The following is a 23047-nucleotide window of genomic DNA, read 5'->3' on the forward strand; positions in this document are numbered from 1 at the left end:
AGAAACATGGCGGTTCAACATGGTGGACTCTGTAGAAGAGGACCCACTTGCTCTGTAGATAAACGGCTCATTCTAAGGAAACGAAACACAACGATTCTTATTTCCAGGTGATAATTCACTAATGAAAACATACCTATCAATATTATATTCACTGTCTGCCAATAGATCCTCCTAAATGTTTCACACTGGCCCTTTTAAGGGAAAAACGTATACCGTTGAGCAGCCTATAAGATCTAGAAGGTTGATATCATGATGGGTTGAATGTCCTAAAGAATCAGAAAACCACAAAATGTAACTTATGCTACTGAATTTAGGACAGAAATTGCCATATTTAACTGTACTCAAAACAATATAGTACACTGGATTTAGAAAACAAAGGATGTCCTGCATTCATAATTGTATTATTGTTATTAGTGGCATCATTTTATTGATCTTTTATTGTGTGGGCTGTTTGAATGGGGTCGAGCCAGGACTTGGTGTAGTCTTTAGAAGAAGAAACAAAGTCGAAGTATCCTCTCTCGTCCCCTCTCAGCTATCAACTCACAGAGCCCAACACGCTGCCCATATCAGCCCTGGAAGAGCGAGGCCTGGATGAGCTGAAGAGAGCAGTGGAAGACGTGATTGTGAACTCGACGGGAAAACACATTTTAGACCTCAGTGTCGACCTCAGCAGTCCGCAGTTAAGGTCAGAGCTGTTTTTCCTCGCCGTGTGTTTATGTTTAGAATAAGAGAGCATCCACAGTAAATGTGCGTCTTCATCCACAGCTGGCTGTACAAGCAGGCCACCGTTCAGGACGTGCAGGTGAATGCAGATGAAGGCTCGGCTGTTGTCAAGGTCATCATCAGCACCGCCGCTTACGGACGCTACAAGAAACTGTTCACAGACAGATAGTAAAGCAGGGAGGAGCGGGATCCTTCCTGCTGCAGATCCAAAGAAATGACGGACTGCAAACTGTACCACAAACATATTTAAGACAAAAGACTGTGTATGTATTGTACAGTATATTAAAATATATGAAAATATAACAGTACAGAATGATGTACTTGCTTGTAAAGACATAGATTGCACATAAATCTGTGGATTTAAAACACCTTAATTGCATAGAGAAATACAGATTTATTTCCAGAAACATTGCTTTAAGTTAAAACTCAGACAAGAGGAAATTAATTATACTAAAGGTACTCGGGGATCCGTTCCCGTGGGATAAAATCACAGCTAATAATGTTTGGTTTTTATCTGACGGCATTCTTCTTTAGAAGTTTTTGGTTCAGTGCGATGACCAGAGAGCAGAGTGGAAGCGGCCCCACAAAGTCTCCTGCGATGATGTTGAGGCTCTTGGGGTCCGACCCAGGTTTCTGCTCTTCCAGCCATTTCCTCAAACACTCCCAGTTACTGAAGGTCAGCGTCCGCAGGGATTGCTTTGGGTTCTCTGTGATGTATCTCCTGTCGGCCGTCAGGTTCAGGCCGGAGACGAAGAAGCCCTCTGGGGGTAAAAAAAAAAGACATCTTAGCCTACGTTCACACTGCAAGCATTAACACTCAATTCTGATTTATTGCTCAGATCTGATTCCTGGTTGATGTTTGGCTGTTCACATTATGTTTCGAATGTGGCCCGTATCAGATTCCAGTGTGAACAGGTCCTGAAGTGACCCGCATGACCAATGTCCATCGACAGTGATGTAAAAATCACATGTACTCTGATATGACTGTTCACACTGAGGTCGAAAAGAATCAGACCTGTATCTGATTTGGACCGCATATGGTCAAAATCAGAATTGAGAATTAGAATTTTTTACTGTTCACACTGTCATGAAGAAAACAGATCTGAGTCAAATATAAGCAATGAGCTGATTTGGGCCACTTTTACCTGCAGTGTGGACGCAGCCTTAGTATGTTGGTGAAAATACACCAGGGTGACAGAAAAGACACGTGAGTGTAAATGAAACTCACCTGGACGTCCCAGGTCTTCGTTCCAGTCCAGGTAACTGATCACTCCTTGTGCTGTGCGCTGGTTGGCCCACCAGTAGGGGATGGCAGGCCACAGCTCCTCATGTCGAGCTGCAATCTGGGAGTCATAGGACAGGACGACCTGGTAACCAGATGCCCACAGACTCCTTAAGGTCAGGACTGGTTCCTGTGGAGGGCGGGTTAGGTCGTGTAAGGCATTGTGCTGTTAACACACCATAAATCAGCTGCACAAGGAAGAAGACTAACCTTCTGGGGGCAGAGTTTTGAGCCAAACAGCTTCTTCAGGGAGAAAATGAATGCCTGATGGAGTTTGTCGCTGATTCCCTCAAAGTGGCTGCAAGCGAGGATTACGACCTCCTTTGGGTGAGACTCCAGCCAGGTGGCAACAGACGACAGTGTTTCCTGTACAGGAAGGACATTAACTCTAAATGTGTTCTAAAAGCAAACTGAAACTTTAAATGAATAATTACACTCACCAAAACTGTTAAATGTGTGTAGATGACGTGTGTGAAGTACAGGTCGCTGGATGAATCGTTGGGTTTGTGTGCGATGCGGAGGTCAAAGAACCGAATCCCCATCGAAAGTTGCTCCTCGATGCTTTTGTCCTGCAAGGAAGAGCAATTCATAAAAGAAGAATTATTCCAGTTATCGTTCCCCGTTTCCCCTCAGGTGTGAATAAACTGCAGGTTATAAACTTCTTTTTAAAAATACAAAAATGTGAAATTATCAGTTATCTTATTGGTATCAGCCATGAGAAGCAGTTTATTCATACAAATGTATAAACTGATATTCCTTCTAGAAAGAAAGACTTATCCCTTCACTTTATCTTGGGTGAAAAAGTGACTCATGTGACATATCAAAATAACATCATAAACATAACTTAAAGCTGCTATAATTCATGTTTATATTAACAATAAATCAGATGGCTGTGTGTATCTGAAAGTAGTCATTCGTAGTGATGAACCCTCAGAGGATTATCACTCAACTCTGCAGTTCCTCTCAGCTCTACAGAGCTTTTTTAGTGTCTTTAAGCTCATTGTTTTGGTTTTCTGGCCCCAAACTTTTAGTTCCCATCAGCCTATGTACAGCTGAAGTCGGCAGCTGTTTTCAGTGAGAAACACAAGATCTCTTCCAAGGTCAGTGGCTGCCTGAGTCCGCAGATACAGATAGAACAGGATAAACTACAAACCCTGACAAACACGTCTCACTAGCCAACTTCCAAGTGACTTTTAGGAATTCAGCAGTACTTTGTTATTTCTGTAAGGCTCCTCACACCACATTGTCATAGACACCTACATTATGATCAGCACACACTGCTGTTGTATTTATAAGACACTTCCACCTTACGTACCTGTGTTGTAGCCCATCTAAAAATGGCAGGTCTGGTAAAGCAGTAGAAAAGTTTATCCAGGAGCCTGAAAAAGTCCGATTCAGACCAGACCAGGGGGGAGTTTATGTCCAGACAGTAACTCATGGCATCATGGCTCCCTGTGTAAAAAGGTGTGAATATACACATTAAAGCTTTAAAGGTTCCTCATAATGAACTGGAAAAGAGTAGCTGGTTCTGTACACCTAACCACAAATGCAAAACAAAATGTCTGTGTGTGGGGGGTTTGTTTAGAGTGACTGACTAGTCTTGTTGTGATAGTATAGGTAAAACCAATACAGGTGATTATAAAATAAATAGACGGAGGAGGCAAAGGCAGTGAAATAAAAAGAAAAGAAGAAAGTATTCCAAATGAACACGAGGGAACATAAACAATCCCAAACCTAAAGATATTCAGTTTAGTGTCATAAAAGAACAGCAAATATTCCCATTCACTACAGAGGCTGCAATAATAAACCAGTTTACAGTGTGACTTGAATATGTGCTGTATATTGTTCTCCTGTACAGCAGTAACATCCAGCACTGGTGAGCTGCATTACAACAGAGAAAGAGCAGGTGTTAAATGTACCGGGTATGGCCAGGTTGGTTAGCGCAACGTCCCACAGCTCCTCGGGTAGAGCTGACATCCAGTCCTGGCAGCGGAGGTCCATGTCTCACAGTCCCAGACCTGCAGGAGACTCACTGGAGCCAGGGCTGAGCTCCACATCTGACAAACCCGTTTAGGCTAGTCATCATATGGTCGATCCTGTCCCCGTCCATTATCTAATTCCTTTAACACGCTGCACAACAAGAGGAGGAGGAGGAGGAGGGAGATGAAACTTTGAATTTCCTGTTTCTTCTGCGGTGTTGACTGACAGATTGAGTGTGTCACCAGAGCAGCCCGGCAGCTAAAGTGGGGATGCCGCTGTTCTAGGTCACTCTGTATTTCTGTGTATTATATGTGTCTGAACACATAACGCACACTTTACCCTCACACCCCTGCTCCTTTATCAGAACAACTCCGAGTGCGTCGCCATGACGTCTGATAGGGGGTGGAGCCAACGTCGAACCGGAAGTTGAGCTAAATGAATGCAGCCTAAATACATCAATGAGAATATATATGAAATACATAAAACACATGAACACACTCTTCAATTCAGTCCTGCAGAAAAAAACAACTCCAACATTATAATACAGGGAAAACACAACACTGTTCGAAACTATTTACATATGTAAAATATATATGCTTCCAACCTAATTAAAGAAGAGTTTTTATGTTTTTTAAGCTATATGAAATTATGAAAAAGGAGTACAGTTCATATATAAAGTGGGAATCATCAGTAGTTATTTAAGGTCAGAGGAAAAAATACAACTGCTTCATGAATAAAAGAGTGGAAGATGTTTAATGGCAGATGTTGCCTCATAAAAATGAATGTTACAAGCTAAAAGGTGTCAGTGGTGGGACTTTTAAGGTTTGGTACCATTTCTTTAATAACACTAATATACGGTGTTTAAAGTGACTTATTCTTATTTGACCCAGATCATTTAAGATGTACATGTTTTTCTGTCTGTTACCCTTTTTTTACTTTCTTTGTTTGTATTGATTATCTGATATTTTATATAAATCAATGTAATACGATATATTTAAATAACGAAAAGAAAGAAAGAAAATTAGGTCATACTGGAAATTGCATATACCATTTTTAGGTTATTTGTACTTAGAGGAGCATTATTTTAATTAATACAGGACAGATTTAACAAAGACAAAAGACATCTTATGGTAACATTTATTATATATATTATAGAATTAGTGTTCCCTTAGTTATGAACCATATATCTTATTTTCTACTAGTATAATGTGATTTTATTTATCTCAGAAAATTGAATGTAACTTTTTAAAGGTGATATTTGTAGCTGCAGCTCACATTAAATGATGCATGTCTTCTACTGTAGTAAACATTTTAAGGAGCAAAAGACAAAGTGTTGATGTCAAGTTTATTTACCCATCCTTCCATCACATAAGCCAAGACAATCTTTTTCTATTCTCTCATTCACCCATCTCACAAAGCAGCAGCAGCCGCCATGGAGGAGAAAAACAGAAGGAAGCAGAACAAAGTCCCTGATTAAATATGTGCAGCATCAATAAAAAAACAATCCATCAAAACCACATCTGAGATCTGTAACTGTAACTGTTTGGATATTGGAAAAACATTCTCTGTAAGGATGTTGTCACAAGATCAATTATAGACTTTTCAGGTATTGATTATAATTACTGTTTATACATTTCAAAATAAATGGTAATGAGAGAATTATGTTTGCTACCGAACACAGTGAGAGCTCCGGTTACTCTGTCAGTCAGACCTTGTTTAAGTTGTGTTTGGCTTTAAATAATAGATATTTACATTGACCTGTGGACGAAATATAAACTGTACATTTCAAAGTATTAGACACATTTGTAGATGGAACAAATTAAACTGTTAAATATTTTTATGAATGAATTTAAAGTGAAATTTAAATGAAAAAACTTTATGTTTGTTATATTTCTATAATTTTAATGCCACTATAATGGAATAAAATAATTAAACAGCAGCAGGAGCTCAGGAGGATCAATCAGAGCTCCTGCTGCTGCTCTGGGGGTTGGCCTTCAGTTAAATTTGAGAAGTTTCACTGTGAACACCTCTTTAAATTATATCCTAAAATGAAACAGTTTACAAAATAGAAACAGTAAAAACAGAAATAGTGAAACAAGAATATGATTGGAAGATACATAAAACTGTAATAACATCTTTTTAACGATTATATTTTAAAACACAGAATTGTAAATTGGCAGATTTTAGGATCTTTTTAGTTTAATAATGCAAATTTGATCAATTCAAATTGGGTCTTTACAAACTGAGAAGTTTAATTTAATTTCAGTCTCAATACTAATTGCATAATTTAAACACCATTACCTACCATGAACAGTAGAAGTCATTATCTGAATATAAATAGTTTCTTATTTTACAATTTTCAATGTTTTACAATGAACTGAAGTAATAGAGCTCTACGTGGATTTTTTGCCTGTTTGTCATCATATTGGCTACAAAGATGGAAATGTTTGGACTGAATGGGCTGAATGGATCCCAAAAGAGCAGAGTTTCAGACTGATGATGTAATACAAACCATTGTGAGGGAACGTAAACGCATTGAAAAGGAACACATACTGCGAGGGAACACAAAAGCTTTTTCCCCACTGTGGCCCTTCAGGGACTGAAAACACCACAGGTCAGTTGTTTTATGTACACGAAGCAAACGCTTTGGAGAGTAGAGATTGTGACTTAGCACAGGCATCTTGGAAGGAACATTTTAACACTGATTTGCACATCTGAATGATCAGTAAATAAAAGTGTGATGATTTGCTTAAAAATGCTCATGTTTATTGTAAAAGCTCATCTTCACAGGCACAGCGGTGCAGCATTATTTTAAATCAAGGCCGAACCTGTTGGCTAAAGTATATATAAGTAGAACAGTCAAGGTTGGGTTCATGCAAATAAGTTTTCCATGCATTTTGCATAAGTTCTTCTAAGTTCTTCTCTACATTCTCTACGGATAAATACAAGTATAATAGTTGATACAGTTTAGCTACTTCTTAAACTTGCTGTCCACATGTCATAATTATAAAAGTTTGTGGCCTACTTTACGGTCCTATGTGCTCCTTGAATACATTGTTTGTGCTTACTCATCTATAATGCCTACATTAAGGTGAGACTAGTTGTATCATTATTGCTTTGGCCGTAACATAAACTGGCCACCTCTCTGTCTCGTGAAAACTGATATAGTACATTGCATAAATAGTGAACTGAATGTAAACAAACAAGTGCAGGTCAAAATACCAAAAAGTCTGTTTTCAAGCAGCTTTAAGATCGAAATGTACATTTCACTGCCTCCAGTAAGTGCATTTATATTTAGATGAATAATTCAAGTACTTGAAGTATTTTTCTGTCACTCTTAAAAAAACAAGCTTGTGTGTATTTCATGCTGTGATTCACATTTTTTTTTTGTAGAATAATGCAAATTGTTTAAAAGTCATGAGGACCATTTCAGTAGTTTTTCATTCAGTGCAACCACAGTAGGTACAAAGTGGCTCTCTGTGATAAAGTCCCCAGCAATAATATTGAGAGAGCCGACTCTGGAGCCGGGAGTCTGCTCCTTCACCCAGCTTAGCAGCGTGGGATATGTGGACATCACCAAGTCCTTCAGGGACTCTGTTGGGTGTGTGCAGATGTATTTCAGGTCCTCTGTCAGATTAATCCCCGTGACGAAGAAACCTCCTAAAACACAAAATACGCACATGAAATTTTATGAGCGGCATAGGTCAAATGCAGTGTCAATTAAAAAGAAATGAATCATCAGTTTTATTCCCAGCCTGTGTTTGGTGATCGAAATCAACAGCAGATTACCTGGTCTGCCATGTTGTTTCCTGTGTTCAAATGCCTCGATAAGAGCCTCAGCTTTGCATTTGTTGGCCCACCAGTAAGGAATATGTGGCCACAGGTCGCTGTGACAGCTGGCAATACTGTGTTCATAGGACACAATCACTGAGCAGCCTAAAGCCCACAGGTTTCGAAGAGTTAACACTTCCTGAAAACAACAGAATAACCGGTTGAGTTGCATTTTATGTCAAGTTATTTTTAGACATTATTTAAAGCAGGTAATTCAACATATTACAACAAAGCACACAAAAATATTTCAAGTACTAACAACAAAAACATATAGCAAACAGCAGTTTCTGTAAATTTTTTAAATCATTATATATATACTCTCTGTTGTTCGCAGCAAAACAACAAATTAAGGCCTCTTCTTATCAACTCTTTGCACGCATCTTGGGCCTTTGAATTGTGTTTTTATTTTAATTGTATATGAAAGGGTAATTTCAATTTAAATGAAACTATGAAATTATATTCCAGAGGGAGGGGAATGGAGGGCTGGAAATTGCCCCCGGGCCGTCGGTTTGAAACCCCTGATTTAAAGGATAAGACTGATGTTATTTTAGATTTTTCTTACTGTCAAAGAAACCCATGAAAAGACATAAGTGAGTTTGTTTCTCAATAGAGAGCTAAAGACATGCTGTCACATCCAGAATAGTTTCTGTAAAACAGTGAAATCTCTTTCTGAAATATGAAACATGTTCCTGAAGTTTACTTTCCATATTCTAAGAGAGAAATTATCAACTACAGCAGCTGCTGTAAGAAACCTCCGTCATCGTAAGCCACAAACACTCAACAAAGTCACAAATACATAGTTTCAACAGCTGGGCACTGCTGTTTTTAGCAAATGTTACTCAAACAGGAGTAAATAGTGCATTTGCACATTGTGGGGTTTAATGGGTTTTGGACAACAATTTAGCTCTATTGTACAGAGGAATAAGATATGTCAAAATTTGGCTACAAAGACAACATTTGTTAATAGGATCAATCTTTGTTGGTTTTGGTCTGCTCAGGGGATTCACTGCCATTAAAAAATGTATATTGTGGCAACTCTAATTCTATAGTCTTCACTGAAAACTGGAGAAGTTGTACCGTTTTGGGGCAGAGTTTGGAGGTGAAAACGTTGCGTATGGTTGCGAGCAGCAGCGCGTGGAGCTCCTGGTTCAGGCCGAGGAAGTGGCTGAAGGAGAGGATCACCACCTCTTTGGGATGAGCGTCCAGCCACTCTCTTATCTCCATTAGAACAGTCTGCCAGGAAAACACAAGCTACCATTTAGTCTGCCTTTACAGCAGGACACAATAATATAATGCACGATTCACAGCCTTATTATAAAAGCACACGTGTAACTTGTAACATTGCCAGCTTCAGATATCTGGTAGGACCGGATTTTTGGCATTCACACACGGGTGTACAATAGGAAGGACGTCTGTAACAACCTGACACATCTGTTTGTTTCTTCTCACCACCTTGCAACACTGCTGGAGCAGAGGTGAGTGAAGAACTTTCTGATTTATCACACAAGCTGCCAGAAAGATTTCCAATAGTATTCTGCAGCAACAGGCTTTTGGACATGTTGAGTGGTTTAGAAATATCCTGGAGTTGCTCACTGATTGATTTAGTCCCTATAGGTCAACTAGTTTCCACTGTAACATCATGGATAAAGGTCCAAAAACTTCACATTTTGTGGAAATGTGCTGCTTTTGTTGCCATTAGAGCCATGCTGAGAAGATGTACGGAGATCTGAGCTGTAAAACTGCCACCAGATATAATACATTGAAAACAGTTTGTTGCTCCTGTTTATATGAGAATATTTCCAGAAGATTCAAGAGTTACGGCTGTGAGACTATGTAACCTCAAAAAGAAGAAATAACACCTTCTTCCTCTTGCATATATACATAAACTGTATCCTCATTCAGTTCAGTACACTCTTTAGTTGGTTTGGTGTGATCAGTAGTTTACTCTATAACAATAACTGACGTTACTGAGTGAGTTCACTGACATCTGCTACTGTTCCATTACATTTGAGCATTCATTATCATCCTGTAATCCTTTCTCATCGAATGTTTGCTGAGCATGAATGTTCTTTATGGTTATTGCTGTAGAATCAATTTGCCTTTACAGGATCATAAACTTCACTGTAGCAACAACTTTTTGGACATTTGTGTCTGCATGCCATTACTTCACCTCCACAGTGAGCGTGGTGTATACACCGTGGTAGAAGTAAAGATCAGTGGAGCTGTCATTGGGCCTGTGCGCAATTCTCAGGTCACAGTATCTGACCCCACAGTCCAGCTGCTGCTTTATAGTGTACTCCTGCAAGACACGGGATGCATAATTTATTATATAAGGTGCAGCTTCTTTGTTATTAACAATGAGTAACAACCAGCTGGTACATCTTTTCTGATTTATTACCTGGGTTATAGCCCACTTGTACACAAAGGGGCGAATGAGGGGCTTCATGTATTTGTCTAGCTTTTGAAGCATGTCTGGCTGGGTGAGGTCAACAGGGGATCTGTCATTCATATCCAGACAGTAGGTTATTGCATTGTGGCTGCCTAAGTTGGGAAAGGACAATAAACACAACCATTACAATCAAAGCAAATAGACAAAACAAAAGGAAATGAAGCAAACACTTCTTTGCCAACACGTATGCACATATAACAAAATGCACGTCAGACATAGATTGTGTTTTCTGCTTTCACAGCATGTTTCTTAATGTGGTTGCGTCGTCTGGGTATCTGTATCTGTGTTAAACTGGTGAAGATATTTTCCTCAATTTGCTTGTGTTGCGTGTATTTGCATGTGTTTTCTTTAGCTGCAGCTCACTGAGCTCTCAGGGCTACCCTACATAGGGAATCATCGCTATGTTCCCAGGGTCCTATGTCCTCCAGATCTAGGGTGAGGGGCTTCGGGATCTTGAGACCAAGGGAACGTAGATACACTCCCCTATATAGCAGCTAGAATTACAATTAGTAAAGAGTGACTTAAGTGTTCAGTGTACTACACCAAACAACCTACTTAATCCACACTATAGAGTGCTGTTGTATGGCAGCCTACCCGGGATGGCCAGGTGGTACAGCGGGGTGTCCCACAGAGCACATGGCAGGTGAGACATCCAGCTCTCCATAGGCAGCTCAGCCAGACCGGGCTCGATCACTCCGGACATCCTGAGCTCCAGCGTCTGCAGTCAGCACACAGTGAATGGCACACAGAGGGACATCATTAAACCTGCTGCTGTATCACATCTACAGGCCATTCTCGTTTGTTTACTATAAGTATCACATAAATGATGTTCAATATCACACACAGACAGTAACCCCTGAGCAGTCACCCTGTTTATTTCACACTTACTGGATCAAACTGCTGCCGTTGCTTCCTCCAGTCGCAGAACCAGCTGAACCAGCCCAATCACCACAGAGGGGAAATGCGATGACTGAAACTATAGGCGTGTGCCAGAAGAAGTCTCCCATCCCACAGCATTACAAAATGTCATGGCTCTGCATAAAACATGCATGGTGAGATCCGGAGATAAAGCGTGGCCGCACAGTCTGGTTACCTTCTACACCTGCATAGCCCGGGATGACGAGGACAGCGGGCCCGGCGCATTTTAGCTCCAGTTATGGATTATCCATAATGAATCGATGGTCCACACATGATCCGCTGGCGGGTGCATGGACGCAGGGTGAGCCCCGTCAGTGCACCGGGTGTTTGTCGGTCCTGCGAGGTGCAGCAGCAGCAGCAGAGTGTGCGGCGGCGGGCGGGGAGGGCGGCACCGCGCCTGCTGACAGATCAGCAGATACAGAGAGGCTCTCCTCTTAAAGAGCCCACTGGAGTAATTCATAGGACTGTGGCCGGAAACTCCCGAAAACATGCTGCAGCCCTGCCCAAATCCCCACCAGTGATGTCACGGCAGGTATTTCCCATCAGCTGCACGGGGCAAAACACCTGGTGTGACGTCAGGGACGGGTGCCGGGAAAGGTAACAAGCAGAGGCAGCCACTGTTAGCTTAGCATAAAGAGTAGATACAGTCATCACATTATTCACATCAGCTGGAGCTGGTGATGGTATAGGCTATTGGGTCCTTCAAGGGGTCAAAGGATCATTCAGAGTGCTTGCGATATGATTAAAGATGCACTTTGGAGTTTTCTTGTAAACAAAGTTATGTTTACTTTCTGTCCTTGATTTGCAAAGGTGGTTTAAAAAAAAGGAAAAGTTAAAAGTTTGCATCCATGTGCTGTAGCGTACCATTTTCTCCCTCCTCGCCTTTGTTGGCACATGTACGTTTCTTGAACATTACTCGTTGCACGTCGCCCATATGCTCACACAAAAGAACAGCTTGTAAAAACATTGCTCCACAGCGCTACAAGTGGTCAGAAACTCCACAGGGTACCTTTAAAAGGCACATTTCTGCTACATGAGCTATTTTTAATACTTTGCTTTTTTTTATTCTGTAATTCTGGAAACTTCTTCAGGCCTCTAAATGTCAGACACAGCTTTGCTTTGAAAGGTCACAACAAGACAGAAAAGGTTGTTAAGAGCTGGCCCATCTGTTATAAAACACTCCAGTTCTCCATTCTGTAAAATGTTAGTGAGGTGTTTACAGACAGAATTACACTTTATATTCACACCAGTTATACTCACATGTTGTGTAAATGTGTCAAATATACCACAGTGTGGCTCACACACTATGCGGCTTTTGTCTTCTACCTTAACACTTACCTCGGCTGTAAATAGGTCATGTTTTTAGAACACTGACTTGTGTACTAAAATGTCCTTACCAAGAGTAAACTGATTAAGTCGTCTGTTTGTTTGAGATAATTTGGTCTGTCAGGTCTTTCTCAGCGTCTTCAGCAGGTCAATAAACCCTGAAACAGCACTAACCAGTGTGGTGAAACATACCAGACAAACTCATTAATGAGCATGTGAAACAACCTTGCTGACTTTGAAGTCAAACCACACCAGAGCTTTCCTTTCTCTGCCTCTCTCTGTTAACAGCAAACAGTTAGTCAAAAGTGAAAGCACAGGTTTAAGATTAATATTAGTTAATATTAATTACTAAACTACAGTCTCAGTATTGTACATTCTGTCTCACTGACACACTAAACTGAATAGAGCCTTTATTATAAATTATTAATAACACCTGTACCGTTATGAAAAGGTGCTACTCCACCATGCTCTCCTCTCACCAACAGGATAAGTTTTAAAATCACTAACACTTCCTCCAAAATAATAGGTCTTCCCACTCCCAACATCCGAGCCCCTCATTAATACTGCCACTGCTCACAGGGCAAACTACCAATAGTACAAAATCCCAGCCACCCTCTCAACTCATGCTTCACCCTTCTCCCATCTGACCGTAGATTCAGACAGCTGCTCTACAAAAAGGCACGCTTTGGAAAGAGTTTTGTACCCTGCGCTATAAGAGCGTTAAACTCACAGACAAGTTAACAATGTCACTCCTGTGTCTGTATATGTGTACTATGTGTAGTTTGTGTGTAGAATTCATGTCGAAGGTGCTCTTTGTACAGACTGTGAAAACAAATTTCCTCCACTGAGGACAATAAAGAATGAATCTGAATCTGAAAAGGCAATGTCTGCTGTATGATACACATATTCTAAATACAGCTTACCAACTCCACTTTAATACACACCGTGTACAGTGGCTGTAATGGATAAGTGTGGCAATGCTGCCATCTAGCTTTCCACCCACAACTGATAAAAATCATGAAAGCCTACTCATGTTTTGCAAGTGGTCAGTCATCATTATTTAACTCTTCCTTCCCAATACTCACCCTCTCACAAACTAAATTGCAATACTTTTTACACAATTGCTAAATTACACTTCAATATCCTCATATACTTTCACATACACAAAGAACACAATTATTAATTTAACAAATTTATTTAAAAAATGCACTTTCCACAGTAGAAACATAGCATGTGAATAACATGAAAGTCCCTCCTGTTTAATTGAAAAATGAATGTTTCAGAAGTGTGTTAGTGTTAAAGTGTGCACCTGTTTTTGCAATTTACAATCCACAATCCAGTCATATTCTGTATAGTAGAGTGTATCTGTAAAATGATGACAGTGATTTAGGTACGGAGCCACGTTTCACATCAGCATGAAGTTTTCAGAAGTTTTTGATGCCACGCAGTTTGCCACCACTGCTCTAAACCCCACTCTTCGTTATGTGCTACAAATGGGACAACAGATCCGGTTTCACCTGCTCTCTCTTGCGTCATTTGAAAAGGTAATTTGGCTCAGCCTTGTTCTAAGGGGTCTTTTTCCAACGGTAGATGCTTGGTCAGATTATTTATTCTTCGATCAGACATCCTTATTTTGTTCATTTTATTTTTGACACCATTAAACACTGATGTGTTTCACAAATTTGGCCTCTTCTAAAATAATAAAAAAATAATAAAGCTTTTTGGTGGTACAAATTAGGTCACACATACTAAAGTAATATTTCACTATTGAATTGGCATCTGTATAAAAAAGTCCTAACAGTGTCCAGCCCTAGTAAAACCAGTTATGCCAGGTCATTTATTACAAAAAAAAAAAGAAAAACAGAAAAGACTGCAAATATGCAAGTTCCAAAGGTAATTTTCTGTCTGTGATGATTTGAGACCAGTAATAAAGGCAATCGATTACATATCTGTACTCAGTCTTTGCTTTTATGCATCCAGGTTCAACTACGTTACTGAATGATACATCAGGGAATGTAATTATACTCTCTTACACACATTTCTTTCCATTTTTACACAACTTGAATGCTTTTCATTATCACTTACCAGATTACTGCATTCCTACACATAAAAGGCATTTGTGTTCATAAAAATGACTCAACTACTTGACAAATGAAAAGATCACCAAGTCAGTGCATCACCCGGGGAAACACTGTAACAGACAGTGTGCAAGAAACAGGTGCAGTAAATACTACAACTCACTACAAAATTCCCATCTGGCATGTCGGTTTTATTTTCTACAACTTAAATTCACTTTTTGAAGTATCAATAAAGTGGAATGTGTGTGATTCAGTTAAACATTATTTACATCCCAATCTTATGTACAGCAGTTTTAGTCAAAGGCAAGTTGAACCTGTGTGCAGCAGGAGTGTTTCATACAAAGTTGAGTACAAAATGTAATGCTAGCCACAATGAAAGGCAAGCATGATAATCTCAGAAGACTGACAGATTTTGTTCCTCTCAAACCAACATTAACACACGGCTATGCTTCTTTATGGACCTCACTGGGAGATGTTCTTGAAGACCCTTCGTGCATCTTCTGCTTTATGCATGCAGCGCCGTTAGCACTGGGTCTTGGATCTGGTCCCTGATGGAGGTGTGTTCACATAGACGGCCTGGCACTTGGGAAGGTCAGGAGAACAACAGTACAAACAGCTGTCACCTTTGCATGGGGTGTCTGGAGCCCAGCGACTGTTTCCCATGACTGACTCCTTTCCTCGGAGCGTCTGGCTGAGGCAGCGCGACCTGCCGCCGTCTGTGCCTCCCTTTGGCCTCTGGCTCTGAGTCACTGAGCTCCAAGTCAGGACAGTATCCGTCACTGTCCTGGTACGATCTCGCGTTTTTCACTTTGTGTTCAGTCACGGGTTTGTCCCACAGTCTCTCCTTGGACGAGCCCTTTCGGGACAGTTTGTCAGAGGCCCGCAGGTCCTCTGTGCTCCGCACCAATTTAATGGTCGCCTGTTTGAAGGACCTGCCAAAGTGCTCCATGGCAGACTTGCGAAAGCTGCTCTTGTCCAAAGCCTGATTTGAAGCGTCCTGGTCACTGGGCGTCTGGCAAGAACTGTCCTTCTGAGCCACAAACTTCTCTAAGAGGCCGTTAGATTTAGCCACGCACGCTCGCTCCTGGTCCAGTTTGCCGTTGCTGTTGGACGAGTGGCCGTGGAGCGCAGCGTGCAGGGCTAAAGGTTTGCCGGTGGGTTTAACAGGCAGCGCAGAGCTGCTGGAGTGGCCTGAGGAGGACAGCCGTCCGTTGGAGCGCTCCTCTCTCCGACTACGTCCATGCATCTGAGGCTTCCCCTGACCCAGCCCTTCCCCTGCATGTTCAGTAACATTGCCACTATTGTCCGGGCAGAGCGGCCCATTACCAGATTTGGAACTGGGATTTCCATTTCCAAGACTTGAGGATTTGGGCATTTTCAGCTTCAGAGTTATCCTCGGGGGAGGACGAAACAGCACACTCTCTGCTGGAAATGAAGGAGGAAGGCCTGGTGACAAAGAAAGATGTGCAAGATTTCACAACTAAATATTAGCACAAAGCAAGAATATTATTGGAATCGCTTGTAGTGACAACATATGGCTCACCAGCAGAGAGCTCCTGGTTCACCAGCGTCACATGCAAGTTGAACATCTGCTCCTGGGCTTTACTCTGCAACAGCTTCAGCTTCTCCCGCCGACTCACCATGTAACATAAATTCCTCACCTGCACAATGAGGATAAATCAAACACTGTTCATTAAAAACAAGAACTACACTGCATGACTGAAGCTTGTCACTACTTCACGGCCATGCTTACTCTCTGTTATACATACTTTGCATGTGCAGCGCCTATGAAAGCATTCACCCTTGTGGACTTTTACCAACAGAAATATTAGTAATAGAAAGTTAATATACAGCTATTCTGAATAATTCGTTAATTTAAGACATTTGTACATTTTAACATTTAACTAGTTCCAGCTTCTGCTGCTTTATCTGTCTAATAAACCAAATATTTGGGAATTTGGACTGTTAAAACAAGTGATTAGAAGACATCACCTTGGGCTTTAGGAAACCTTTTCACTGTTTTCTGACATTTTTACATTGGCAGGATAAATGAGCACGTAAGTAATTGATATTCATGGCCCTACATTAGGATTCACCTCTGACGTCAGAGGCAACAATTGTGTCTTTGTTGAGCAGTCAGGTCTATTTTAGCCCTACAGTTTTTACCTCCATTTTTCTTGACTTGACTCTGAACTGCAATTTACTAGTCCTGCCACAGATTTTGCATTAGCTTGGAGACTGAACTCTTAATATTGTTGTTGTGTTCAAGTCATTTGTGTGTCACTTTGGCTTTATGTTTTGTGTTCTTGTCTCGCTGCTCTCTTTTCCTCCAGGATCTCTCACTCCATTTTACTCTTTACTTTCACATGTCTTCCAGAAGCCTGCTGCAGATTTTTTTTCTGCTGATGTGTGTAGATTAATTTGTGGAGATTTCATTTAAACAGTGATTTCATGTTATAAAACAAGTGAAAGCAAGAAACACTAAAGAAGGTAAATACTTACTAGACAGTTTATCTAGATTTTTGTACGGTCAGCTCAGGAAATTCAATAACTTCCCAATCCAAACCTAGAATATACTTTTTAAATCATAGATCAATGTGGANNGCAGTGTTTTGTTATGTGGGAGATTTCTAAAGATTAGCATATTTGTTAATATTCTGAAAATGAATACATCAAATATGTTATAATGTGCTACACTCAAATTAACAATGATACAGTGCACATCAAACACCACAGTGAGTTTAATTCTAGCACATAAGCTGTCTGGCTCCTTATGAAGAACGCCCATTAAGCAATATAAAATCAGGGTAACGAATAGTGGGCTGTTGCTCTGTAACCAGAAATAGCCAGACTCTGCACTAAAGACTGTAAGACTGCCGTATAAAAAAGGCACCCACCCTCTCTAAATCCTGCCGCAGGTGCATGAACATCCGCATGCGTGTGTGGATGCTGTCCTCCTGAGGCTGCAGCACCAGGTTCTCCTCCTCCTCTTTAGGGGGCAGCAGAGCTTTGTTAAAGTTAGCTTTCCTCTTCAGCTTCCAGTACTGATAGATGTAGTCCGCCAGGCGCTCGGACAGCATGAGGTCCTGGGCCACCTCGTCCAGCTGGATTAGAGTGTAGAACTCCTCCTCCAGCTCCTGCAGTCTCTGGGCCCGCTGGCCCACCTTCTCCGCCTCGGCGGGGGGTTTAGAGCGAGCTGGGCTCAGGCCAGATTCCCCAGTTTTAGACTTGCTGTGCTTGAGGCAGAAAGACTTGAACTTCACCTCATCCCCTTCATCCAGGATAGTCTTCATCTCCAGGCTGTGCTCAAAGGCACATGTCACATGGAAAGGAGTGGTGCAGTTCTTTACCGAGCACTGTGGGGTGGGGGGGTGGATAATATTATATTAGACACAAAGAAGGGCATTGAGGCATGCTTATTTGTCACCCTGATGAATTTACGGAGCACATTTAAGCAGCAGGACATTTTGGAAATTACACTTGATGAGAAGATTGCTACCAATCATCTCTGTGTGCTAAATATCAGCTAGCCTGGCTCCGTCCAAAAACCAGCCAATCAACACCTCTAAAGCTCACTCACATGGTGAATATGTGCGGGACTATTTCTTGCTAAGCTAACTAGCCTTCAAGCTGCTTCATGTTTAGCTTACAGAGATGAGACAGGGATCGCAAATAATGTTATTTACCAAAACTATTAATGGAAGTTTAGTTAGTTGCAGTGTTAGTTGCTAAGCACTGCTGGCTGTGCACAATCACAATGAGTGTGGTGTCTGTACAGAGAGCATAAAGTCGTGCCCTAATCATAAAATGAAAAGCATTCATATAAAAGCGCTCACAGTGAGGACACAGATGAACACTCACCTGGATACATGCACCTGTCTTCAATTTACATAGACTGCAGATGAGCGACCAGCGGCTGGGTGGGATGTGGGAGACTTTGGTGATTGGTTCCATCCGCTCAGGACAAGCGATGCTCACCTGCAGAAGAGGGAAAAGTGTACGGCATTGTGAGAGTTTGTGTAACATTTAGTGTAAAACACTATAAAAGAGGTCAAGAGCAAAGCGGAGGATGTACAGTATGTGTTTGTTTGAATTTACCTCTGGTATCCACAGGGCACAGCTTACGTGTGCCCACTTGGTGCCTGCACGTGTAGCCTTCATGGCACCGCCCTTCTTAGGACACAGAAGGCACTGGGGGTCGATGGCGAGGACACACGTCCTACACAGCCAGTTTCCAACAGGCACTTTGACTATACCATAACAGGCCTGTGAGGAGAGCAGCAGATTGGACCACTTTGTGATTGCTACTTAAAGTGTCAACACAATTTGAAAATACTCATTAGAAATGAGAAGAAATGGGCAAATGTGTATCTTAAAAATGGAAAAAAAAATGTGCCTTCCAAACATCCAATAAACTTCCAATACTGGCAGCTTATACAAATGTATATATTTGAATACTAGCAGAAGAGCTAACCCGTAAAATTATTCAATATAGCGATACGAGCTAGGACAAAATCAAACGATTTAAATAACTTATGTTGAGAATTGAATTGAAATTCTTGATTTGGAAATAAGCACTATGAATCAACGTTTTTACCTTTAATTTATCTGATAGTCACATGAGACATTAAATGCATTTATGTTTTAACTGGATAATCTCTGTACTTTTGTGTTGTGCAACATTTTTATGCTGCCTTCTAGGCCACTGTTATCCTTCGAAAAACAAGATTATTTACTAATGGCAGCAGAGTTGTCGCTAGTAACTGATCATTTTTACATCATCAGAATCAGCAGTGATAAGCTGTCCTTTAATAATTCATCAACTGATCAACAAACTACTGAGCCGACATAGTGCCTGTGTGATGAGAGGTGTACTCTGGTTTACCTGGTGCACACAGATGTTGCACTTGTCACAGAACACCATGTCGTTCCCTTCTTCACTGTCGGGGGAGCGGCACACATCGCAGATGACGTCCTCGTCGTACTCAATCCCCAGGCCTTCCACCGTCTCGATGGCATGATTCATGTTGTCATGGCACTGCCTCTCCAGGGCCTCCATGGTGCGCTCCATTGTCAGCTCGTCTATGGGCTCCTCCCCTGGTAGACAAAACCCCACATGGTCACAGAAACCCCACCAGACTGCTGGGACATCACGAGTCCAAATCTTAATGCTCTTATTTCCAGCTTAGGGAGACAGATGTCCATGTTCATAGATACTGTCCAATAAATTGCACAATGTGAATTTCATGGCGGATTATCCCCTTGTGATCCTGTTCCTTACCCATGCGGTCAAGCTCTCTGTTGAGAGCGTGCAGCCAGTAGAGGTCCATGTCGTCCAGGTCGTAGCGACACATGGCCTCTGCCAGCTCTTTGATGTTGACATAACCTGGTTCTGTAGACTCCTGGCTCGAGCACTGGATGTACTTTCTCTGGTGGGTGTAGAGCACCTCCTTGGGTCTCTCTGCAATAGCTCTGAACACAGAAAAACACCATCAGAATCTGTCAGCGGAGTAGCACATTCAGACTTCTTTGTCCAGAGTCAGACCTCTGGGACGGTCTTACCTGACAGACGGCTCTGGGATGGTGTCTGGACTTGCCAGCACCTGGACTCCCTTCTCCCACTCCTGCTTCCAGGTGTCTGCCAGCAGGTAGTAGTCCTCTGGGGACACATGGTGGGAGTCAGGCAGCTTCATGGCACTGATCAGGTCTTTTCTGAACACCTGCAGGAGAGGCCACGGCACACAGTCAGTCACACACTGGTCCTCACGTTTAACAACACTCAGCACAGAGCCTGGCAGCAAGGAAGGACGGGAACTTACTTCAGCCGGTTTCTTCGGGTTGGAGGCGGGGGTTCCAGGTTTACTGCCATACTTGTTGGAGGAGCAGAAGGACGTAGAGGGACCTATATAAAGAAAGAGGGTGTGAATAAAAGAGGAACAGAGAAAATGAAACAGTCTGGTTTAGGTTATGGCTTCCCACAGATGGAACTCACTCTCATTGTCAGAACTGTCGCTGCTGCTCGAGGACCTGAGACGTTTCATCCTGTAACATCCTGCAGAAGAAGAAAGAACAGACATTGAAGCATTTAAGACTGTAGGAAGAAAGAGTGTATTTTAAATCATTAACAAATTGAAACTTTTTAAATTCTTCTTAAATGGAGATATGAACTAACAGATAGACAGAAGATAAGTTACTCACCATAAATTTCAAGTTGAAAAGCATGCTAGTAGATTTCTCTGAAACCCTTAAATCGCTTAATGTTGTGCCTGCAAAGAAGAAATATATGTCAACTCAACCAGGAAAATATACCAGTGAAAAAGAAAGAGATGTAAAAGGAACAAAAAATGTCTGTAACAAAGACTGATTGTAACACTTCGTAGCTGGGTCTGCATTTGCTAAATATTACAAATCAAAACCTCTTTTTTGCATTTATTTTTGACTGTTTAAAATAAAGGAAAACTGCGCAGACAGACAGCACAGGTTCACAGTGTGTGCCTTTAGTCTACTGAACCACTGGGGCGACTCATTAAAAGGTTTCTAAATACTGAGGGACTCAAACCCACAGTAGCCCCAAATACAGTACGCTGTTTCAACAGACAGGACATGCCTCACATTCCCCATGAGGACAGGAGGGGTAGGAGGGGAAACGCATGAAGCCAATTCCACTCCATACCATAGTATGAGTAAAATACACTGATGCCAACTGCGTAGACAAATATACAAGCAGTTTGTTGCTGGTTAAAGTCCAAAGTGTCTGAAGACATAATTCAGTGTGATCAGAGTGACTCCCCAGTAAATCAATACTATCACACGCTGAACTTTCATGTCACTACTTGACCATCAGCAGTCGTTCCAGTATGTTTCTTGACTAAAACGCAGCGCTATTTTTAAGATTAAATCACTCAACACAAACACACCACAGTACACTGTGTGTTCACCTCCACAGCAGAGCCGGCTGACGCTGCACTCTAATCGTCTGGCATCTGCTACTGACATGAGTGTTTCCATCTCTGAACGAAACAAAGTTTGTGTGTTCAGTTCAGTCAATACTGATAAATACGGATAAGTGATGAATAATGTGACGTTTGGCCTGTTAAGACTAAAGCTACACTAAGAGCTAAGCTAAGACGTCAGCTTTGACCTGGGAAATGGTGGTCAAGTTTGAATGTTTGACATTTTATGGCCTAAACAATTAATTGATGATAAAAGTAATTCTTAGTTGTACCACAAACATCCCTCTCCGTGTTTTATTTCAATATACTGTACATTAAGTTATTGTCCGATTACAAATGTGGACAAACTGAGTATGGGATCTTGTACCATTTACTACATCAAACAAGTAGTTTGTGTAAAAAGTTAACACTGCTGCAGGAACAGGAAAAAAGATCACCACAATTGGTGTTATAATTTCACTCCAGCCTTACCAACCAAGGCTGCACAATATAGTAAAAAAAGTAATCATATTGCCATTAATATGACAGATATTACGATTGTTTGATGATTCACGATTAGTGGGAATGGTCATTTTTGCATCACAATTTTCATTTTTTCTGCTAAAAAACAATTCAAATCCTGATGCTGTGACATTTGTTGGGATCTCTAACAAACAAACATGTCGTCTTACATCTGAAGAACAAGATTTGTAGTTCAGGGAATCTCTGCAGCTCTACAGTACTTCATTATGATGCTGTTCTGTCACATAGTTTAGCTTCATCAAGAAATTGCAGATTCTGCAGTTTGTATATAGCACAGATATCTGCATCCCTACTACTAATGTTAATTAGTTATCAATTATGTCATATTCACTGTGCAATCTATTGCCCATGTGCAACTGCTACTATTTGTGTTATCTGTCGTTTGGATTCTTAGTTTTTTCTTGATTCTTACTGTTTTCTCTTGTACATAGTGTTTATATTATATTATATTATTTCCCTACTCTCACTGTTTTTTCTCTACCCACTTTGTTACTGTAACATTGGAATTTCCCCACGTTGTGACAAGAGAAAGGGACATATTCGCGTACTCTGTACGTGGCGTACCATTAACAGGCTTGAGGAGCAACGGCACCTCACCATGGAGGAGTCGAGAGAGGCCAGAAACCAAAGAAGAGCCGGATGTTAATGCGCCCCCTGCTTACCTCCCCCACCCACACACAGTGTAAACTGGCTATGGATGCCCACGGATATGACATCACACTGTGAAGAGACCCCGATATATGTGAGTGACAGGACACAACGACCGCCGCCTTGTTTACATGTCTGTCCTCATACATTGTGCTGTCCTAACTGCACCAATGTGCTCACTGAGACTGCACTGGGCTACAAGGGAACTGTGTCTCAGAAGAATAAACCCGTAAATAACCGAGAGCCTGCCCTGCCCAAAGAGCCTGGTTGGCGCCAAACACACAAACACACACACACACACACAAACACACACACACAGGCCTGTAGCGGGCTGCAC

The 23047-nt window shown here is 41.4% G+C and overlaps 4 protein-coding genes across 4 annotated transcripts in view; 1 reads left to right on the forward strand and 3 right to left on the reverse strand.

Moving 5' to 3' along the window:
- Positions 1-1021, forward strand: part of gtpbp6 (GTP binding protein 6 (putative)) — a 3446-nt gene extending 2425 nt beyond the window's left edge. The window contains exons 9-10 of the mRNA XM_035653462.1: positions 533-685; positions 766-1021. Coding sequence (XP_035509355.1) covers positions 533-685; positions 766-892 — 280 coding nt within the window. The 3' untranslated portion in view covers positions 893-1021. The remainder of the gene's footprint in view (positions 1-532; positions 686-765) is intronic.
- On the reverse strand, positions 954-4354 carry si:dkey-66a8.7 (PI-PLC X domain-containing protein 1). Its single transcript, XM_035653465.1, has 6 exons — positions 3925-4354; positions 3321-3457; positions 2446-2574; positions 2216-2371; positions 1952-2135; positions 954-1484 (listed from the first exon to the last, which is right to left on the reverse strand). Exons 1-6 carry the CDS (start codon positions 4004-4006, stop codon positions 1234-1236), a joined length of 939 nt encoding a protein of 312 aa, XP_035509358.1. The 5' UTR covers positions 4007-4354; the 3' UTR covers positions 954-1233.
- Positions 4355-6099: 1745 nt separating this feature from the next.
- plcxd1 (phosphatidylinositol-specific phospholipase C, X domain containing 1) lies at positions 6100-11564 on the reverse strand. The gene is made up of 7 exons (XM_035653464.1): positions 11154-11564; positions 10860-10983; positions 10215-10357; positions 9987-10115; positions 8894-9049; positions 7775-7955; positions 6100-7645 (listed from the first exon to the last, which is right to left on the reverse strand). The coding sequence occupies exons 2-7, from the start codon at positions 10966-10968 to the stop codon at positions 7401-7403; spliced, it is 963 nt and encodes a 320-aa protein (XP_035509357.1). The 5' UTR covers positions 10969-10983; positions 11154-11564; the 3' UTR covers positions 6100-7400.
- A 2993-nt stretch (positions 11565-14557) lies between these two features.
- jade3 (jade family PHD finger 3) overlaps positions 14558-23047 on the reverse strand; it is a 9188-nt gene continuing 698 nt past the window's right edge. The window contains exons 2-12 of the mRNA XM_035653967.1: positions 20786-20853; positions 20580-20639; positions 20407-20489; positions 20150-20307; positions 19869-20059; positions 19473-19684; positions 18686-18853; positions 18449-18565; positions 17485-17943; positions 16131-16248; positions 14558-16033 (exon numbers count right to left, since the gene is read on the reverse strand). Of these exons, the coding sequence (XP_035509860.1) occupies positions 15207-16033; positions 16131-16248; positions 17485-17943; positions 18449-18565; positions 18686-18853; positions 19473-19684; positions 19869-20059; positions 20150-20307; positions 20407-20489; positions 20580-20628 (2382 nt within the window). The 5' untranslated portion in view covers positions 20629-20639; positions 20786-20853 and the 3' untranslated portion in view covers positions 14558-15206. The remainder of the gene's footprint in view (positions 16034-16130; positions 16249-17484; positions 17944-18448; positions 18566-18685; positions 18854-19472; positions 19685-19868; positions 20060-20149; positions 20308-20406; positions 20490-20579; positions 20640-20785; positions 20854-23047) is intronic.

This window comes from Morone saxatilis, unplaced genomic scaffold, assembly GCF_004916995.1.
Source record: "Morone saxatilis isolate NCDOM2014 unplaced genomic scaffold, NCSU_SB_2.0 Contig12, whole genome shotgun sequence".
Lineage (NCBI taxonomy): Eukaryota > Metazoa > Chordata > Actinopteri > Moronidae > Morone > Morone saxatilis.